At 44.8% G+C, this 7,154-nt stretch overlaps 1 protein-coding gene across 1 annotated transcript; it reads right to left on the minus strand.

Annotated features, from left to right (window-relative positions):
- Nucleotides 1–447: 447 nt before the first annotated feature.
- LOC117851728 (protein ACCELERATED CELL DEATH 6) lies at nt 448–4,701 on the minus strand. Its single transcript, XM_034733605.1, has 3 exons — nt 3,908–4,701; nt 1,756–2,402; nt 448–1,490 (listed from the first exon to the last, which is right to left on the minus strand). Exons 1-3 carry the CDS (start codon nt 4,623–4,625, stop codon nt 738–740), a joined length of 2,118 nt encoding a protein of 705 aa, XP_034589496.1. The 5' UTR covers nt 4,626–4,701; the 3' UTR covers nt 448–737.
- Nucleotides 4,702–7,154: the final 2,453 nt, after the last annotated feature.

The raw sequence follows: 7,154 nt of genomic DNA on the forward strand, positions 1-7,154 counted from the left end.
AGTAAAACTCAATACGCAAGCTCTAGACAGACCTCTTGCTGTTGTCATGGCACTTGCCAGGCTTCTTGTCTTGCGAAGGCCGGTGAGGTCGCCGTGGACTTTCTTGATGCTCCTCGGGCCTCCTTTGCAGTCAAACCTTTGAACATGCTTCGCTCCTGAAACTCGACCTGTTAGTGAAGCCTGACCGTGGCTGCCCGTTGACTGTCACGCCAACTATCCTTCCTATGCCTTCTCACCATGGAAACCAACTTGTACAAAACCCTTCGCTGGAGAAGCGGAATTAGACCGGGATCCTTTTCCCAACAATTGAGAAAACAAAAAAAAAGTCCAATTACCTAGGAGAAAATTGTCCATATTATCTCTTCTAAATGGATGATCGGCATAGTTTGTACCAGTACAACTTAAGAGAGTGTAGGTACCATAGAAATCTCTATAGATACAAGGAGATACCATAAAAAAAGTCGAATTATTCAGAACATCATAGTTTTGGAGCGTGTCAATTAATCAATTTAGAAACAAACAAACAGCTATAAGGAGGTACATCGTTGCAAGTACAGGAGCGACTTACAAGTCACACCCACGACCCACCGATACATACAAATATACTCAAGACTTAAAATGTAGCTCACAAAGAAGTGTTCTCAAAACAATAAAATAAATGCGGGACAATCTTGGCTCAGTATGCACGGATCCATCATTCACTGCTGTCCTGAATCACATATACCCCAACAGATGAGTCAAGTTGAGTTCAAGGGGCTCTTATTACGACCTCCCAGCAGGCTGAAGATTATGATGTAAGGCCAGAAGAGATACACCATGTTTACTATGAATGCAGTTGTTAACTTGACCAGTGGCGCCGGGCCTCCCCTTCTGTTAAGGACGATAACTGTGTCAACGAACAGCAGCCACAGGAAGCGAAGTGCGTCGAGCAACACAAGAGCTGTCATCGTGGCCGTGGCGATGGCGGTCGCCAGGGCCACGGGAGAAAGCAGTAGATAGAGCGCAAATGCGAAGGCCGCGCAGAAGCTTCTGGCGGCGCCGTTGAGCAATGCCAACGAGATGGACACCAGCTTGATCCGTTTCTCTACGTCAACTGCAGCCATCCCGCAGTAGACGAGACTGAAGGTGGCTATTGTTGAGCAGCTGAATGCCAATGTGTTGGCGAGAACGAACCCGTCGAAAGCATATTTCCCAGCCAAGATCGGTGTCCCGATGGGGCCAACTGGGCTTGGTGCAGCGGTGGGTGCCTTCGTGTCACCCGCGCTGTCCTCGGTCCTGAAACCGCCGGGCATTGTGAAGACTGCCGCGAATGTGGCCGTCGCGACAAGCACCGAGCAGATGCCCACAATCTGTGCGAACTCCGTTATCTTTTTTGACTCTTCATCCTTGTTTAGCTTTGGAACAAGCTTTTCTTTGAAACGATCACGGCGACAGTTACCATTCTGAGCATTTACAAAACTCAGGGTACCATGAATCCTACGCTGTGCATGCTGCAAGACAAAACGTACAAGAAGGTTTATTATACTTTGCAATAAATCGTTTTTTCTCAACCGTCAGTGTCTAGTACAGACTAAAGAGTATTAATTTGTGATAATTTTTCACTGGAACTTTACGTCGTGTAGCACTAATATATCCTAGGGCTAAGACAAAAAAATTTCTCAAGTGACAATTATTCGTACAAAAAGAATTAATTAAGATTTTATCTTTTTTCTAAATAAATGCAAAATAAAGATTAAGGGTAGTCGAATTACTTACCATCCCGAAATAAAAGCCTGGTAGAGCTTTGCTCTCGGCAAGATCCATGGGGGTTTTCCCTTCATGATTTGGCAAGTTCAGGCGAACATGTGGGTTGATGATGAGAGTCTGGAATATGCACAAATGTCCTTCAAGGATAGCTAGATGCAGAGCAGTGTTCCCTTGGTTGTCCTGTATATTCAGGATTGAGTTAAACTGTGGTCTCATGCGCACAAATTTCACAATATTGTGACTCCTCTTCTCAACAGCAGTATGAAGGAAGGTCCTGCCCTGAGAATCACGCAATCCAGCGCAACCAGGGCACATGATGAGCAAGATGATTACAGCAACCAGGTTGCCTGCCGAGGCAGCGACGTGCACCGGAAACAGCCCATCGTTGTCAGGCTGAAACGCTGAAGATGGATCGGCATCCACCAGTTGGTAGAGAGGAAGGTTCAAGCACCTGTATAATTTGATAAGCCAATTCTGCGGTGCGAAGTACATGCCCAACGAGTAAAATTCGAGAGTCCTCTCCATGAAGACATATACGAAGAATTCGAGGGAAGGATCATCTGCTGATGCAGCGAAGTGCATTGGCGTACTTCCAGAGAGGTCCTGTTGTCTGACCAGTAGGTCCTTGTTCAGTTTAAGTAGAGCTCTTGTCATCTCTGCAAGTACAGTTAATCAGTAGTGGAACTTAAAAGGGAAACTGAACTGCAGTACAAGATACAAATAGCACAAATTCTACCTTTCTCCTTTGGGGGAAAAATAGAACATAAAACAAAAAAGGCCCTCTGTTTCAAATTGTAGGTCGTTTTGACTTTTCTATGTTCATAGATGTTTGTATGTATCTAGACATACACTATATTTAGAAAACCCAAAACAACCTACAATTTCGGATGGCTGGAGTATTGGAAAACCGCACATATGAGCGGGAATATTCATTAATATCCATTATATCAAAAAAGAACTGCATGTTTTACAAAGTCCGGTGTAACCAAGGTATCGACTTACAAATCGCTAACTCAGGTAACTTATACTCTCCTCCAGTGGTGAAGCCAGCCATGGCCTATAAGGGCTTATAGGCTGCCCCCCCCCCCCCCCCCAACACCCCCGCCCCACTCCTGGCTCCGCCATTGCTCTCTTCAAATGGATCCTGCAGATTTTGGGTATGTGCGTATCGACTCTTTCACGAACACTCTCATCATCAAGTGGTACATGTATACAAGGTTTGTATGTTGTAGAGTTGGTGGTATATTGCAATTGGCAAAGTCTTGGAGGTACGTAGGGGGGAGGAAGCACAAGGGGATTTCAATTTGGTTGTGCTACTTGAGTACTGGTTCCTTGAGCTCGTGCAGAAATTCTTAGGTATAGCCTTAGCCGGTTGTACTTAGCATTAGCAACGTTCAACATTTGCAAACCTAGAGAATATGCCTGGAATATCGAAAGCTCCATGTTTGGCGTTGGAGTTTGAATTCAGAAGCAAACACTAGTTCACTGTGTGAAAATGGCTAAAAGGTGGGCAAATGATGAGCATGGCGCCCATCACATAAACTTTGTCACTAATGATTCATAAAAGGTGACGGGCCATCCCTTATGACATATAGCTATGATGCCCAATAGTTATTGCCCATCACTATTGTGCATCACCCAGAGCCTAAGGAGCTGCAAAGCCTGTCGGAGATGGTAAGTGATAGGCCTCCATGCTGCCGTTACTTATGAATAAGTCACTGGTGACCGGCCTTCATGTTTTTCATAACTTATGAGCTCTTAAAATTTTTTAAAAATTGCTTATTATCTTGTCATACGTTTCCTATATATTCTCGCTGATTTACTAATTTCATATTATGTGTTACCATTCTAGTTTTATCTTCAGTCAAATATTTATATCTTTGACCATCATATCCTAAAAATACATATAGTTTAACAGCACACATATTATATATTATGAAAACATTTCTTATGGTGAATCCAAATACATAAATATTATGATGTTAAACTATAGAAATTATTTTAAAAAATAATGGTCAAAGATAAAATGGTTAAACTATAGAAATTTTAAAAAATAATGGTTAAAGATAAAAAGGTTAGACTTAGGAAAAAAATTAGAATAATGATAACTACTACAAAATGGAGGAAATAGATTTAATATTAAGTGTCAGGAATACTTTACTTTTGCTGTGGAGAACAGCAGGATGTAAGGCATTCTGTCCAAGTGGGCCGGAGGTCGCGAGCTGCTCGTCCTGAAATATCAACTGACGAGCAATATCGTTGTGATGCAGCGAGGTTGCCAGGTACAACGCCGACGTACCATCCCTTGCAACCACACGGGCCAACTCTTTGTCCTCGGCCATCAACGCCTCGACCATACGCATGCCTGTCTTGTGGCCAAAGCGGACGGCCTCGTGCAGAGCCGTCTCCCCGCGCTTGTTCTGCATCCTTACCATGGTCTTCTTCTGGTCGCAGCCGTCAGCCTGCCCAACAAGCAGGGAGGTCATTTGAGCGTTCCCCGCCCGCACGGCACAGTGCAGCGGCGTGTCTCCGTTGCCATCGCAGGTGAACAGCAACTGGCTGGCCTTCTTGCAGATGGCCTCCGCCACCTCTAGGTACCCTTGCTTGTCTCCACTGACCGCAACCACATGGAGCGCAGAGGCTCCCTCGGTGGCAGCGGCTGATGGGTAGAGTATAGGAGCCTGGGCCTCTTCCAAGCGAATGGAGACTTCGCGGGCCAACGCAGCGGCCGCAGCTGATCCTCCGTCTTCTTTGCTGAGAAATTCCTGTAGCAGCTGCAACTTACCGGAGCTTGCCGCCCTGAGGAGCTCAGGTCGCCGGACCACGGTGAGGTCTTGCACACGCTCGTTAGCTTTCTTATCATGGTTACTTGGCTCCATTGGCGCACACTACTTGGATTATAGATGTGGTGGTGGCGATATGTGGCAGAGCATACGAGGGTTCACCGTGCTTAGATGTGAGTGACTCGATATATATATATATATATATATATATATATATATATATATATATATATATATATATATATATATATATATATATATATATGGTTTTGATTTGGCTGAATACCAGAGACGACTTTCTAGAGCTAGCATCTGTCCCTTGCGTACGTTAAACTTCAGGCTGCATCCGTGCAGCCCGAGGTCCTGCTCCTGCGGCCCCGCCATCGCTAACGATTATTGGACCATTCCGTGCAGAATTTATCCAATGCGTGCTTAGCAGGTCTTCCTTTATTCTAAATCTGATGCGTGGCGTCGAGTAACGGTTTGTTCCCGTAAAGCTAGGACTCTGGCTGCTTTCCCCAGCAGACCAAGCCCAAGGCATGATGACCTGCTGATATGACACAGTAGCTGATTAAGCTGTATCGTCAAAAGGCGCACAGCTGTTTCTGTTTCTGTGCGGATAATTTCATAGAGAGTAGTATTTTAATCATCAACAGTGGAATCGTGAAAGTGAAGACCCTGCTAATTTTGTGTTTCAAATTGGGAAGAATTACATATAAATGTTTTCGACAAAACTTTAGTGTATTAGTCATATACTTCATGTCGTTGTTACGCAGACGATGACGATGCCGAAAAAAGGTGCAATGCGTGAACCAGCTCAACATCATAAAGTGGAACTAGGAGAGTTCGACCCTTAGACCATTGTCGATGTAAGTTCCATGTGAGTTTCATTCTCGATCATTAAAAGTGATGACATATCATACAATTTATGTGGAAAGAGAATAATTAGGTACCAATGTTTCAAATCGATCAGGTCATATAATAGATGTTGACGATCAATCGTATTTAATAAATTTTTAGTTATATAGCATTTAATAAAATTGTGAGTAAGCTCACTTATATATTAAGTACATTTTAGTTAGATAAATGTTGTTTTGAATTTATTTTGGACAAAAGTTTAAATGTTATTATAATATGTTTTATTATGTGCTAGATATTTTTTTGCACAAATGACAATACAGACGTGAATGCTCATATACATACGCTCCCACACTCAACCTTTTATAGATACGCACACTGAATCCTGCCCCTGTGGGTAACAAAAATGTATTTGGATAAGGTAGTTCTTAGTTGTGAGACCTTATGATAATAGACTATAACTACTGCAAATTCCATAATGACGAGTTTAAAGGCAAGCAATAGTGGTAGGGAGGAAAAAGAGAAGAGGATGGAGACAGATAAATATTCATTTTATTTCTTTTTCTTTAGACTACTATATAGACCACTCTCAAAATGGTTCGGCTAGCTTTATTGAAAAATTTTAGTCTCTATTAACTGATTTTGGAGCATACAGTAGACGCCCATAAAACCCTCGAGAGATTTAGCTGGCAGGTTCCATTTCCGAAATCTTACCTACGCTCAATTTCCGAAACCCTTTGCAAAGAACGGGCATTCACCTAGTTAATTATTGGCAAGATCATCGACCCACAGATAAATACACAAGTACTTGTTCAGGATGTATTTATGGTTCAGTGCAATGTCCATTACAGGATTCACATGGATATTCATTAATACAACGTTTACAAACTTTGTCTACAATGTTCTTTTTAAATAGACTTGAACACACCACGTCATTAATATTCTTTTCAATGAACATTGTGCCAAGGCAACAATAAACCACGTACATTCTTCACGAGTAATTATTACAACATAAGACACTTCACATTATTTCCAGTTGTGATCACTGGACGGCCGGAACTCCATAACGGCCGCAGCCTGGGTACGGCGGCTTCCCATTGACGTTGCCCGGCGGGTCATGGCTGCAGATGATGAACGTGCCGCCACCGTGGCGCAGCCGACCCTCTTCGTCCTCGCCATCACCTGCGTGTAGTGGCCACTGCACACTTCCGCCGCTGCGCGCAGTGGTTGCTCTTGCAGTCGTACGTAGTTGGCCCTCTCCTTCACCCATGACGCGACGGCATCCCCGGCCGCCCAATCGCGGCTGGCGCTTCCCCAGAAGATGTTCTCCCCGTAGGGCCCGCGCGAGTGCACGAGCTCGCAGTCGTGGGCCCGCCGGCCGGCGTACCGGCGGGTGTACGCGGCGAGGGTGGCGTTCCACGAGAGCTTGGGCACGCCAACCTCCGCACGGGCCGCGTTGTGCGGCTGCAGGAAGGCGGCCTTGTGGACTTCTGGGCGATGGCGAGGTGGCCCAGCAGCAAGCCGAGGCAGACCACGAGTTCTAGTGTGGCAGCGCCGTCGTTGGAGCGCGCCATTTCGATTTGTCGTTGTGCCAAGGCGAGCTGCCTATTCTGATCGTTTTATATCTCTATACATGGCAGGGAAACGATTTGCTTTCCAGGGGTGATGTTGCGTGAGACTGTGATCATCATGTTGCTGGCAGCAAGCACATTTTCTGCTATACATGGATTTGTTAGCTTGTTGGCTTGGAACGCTACGCATGCCTTA

Source organism: Setaria viridis, chromosome 4 (genome assembly GCF_005286985.2).
Source record: "Setaria viridis chromosome 4, Setaria_viridis_v4.0, whole genome shotgun sequence".
Classification (NCBI taxonomy): Eukaryota; Viridiplantae; Streptophyta; class Magnoliopsida; order Poales; family Poaceae; genus Setaria; species Setaria viridis.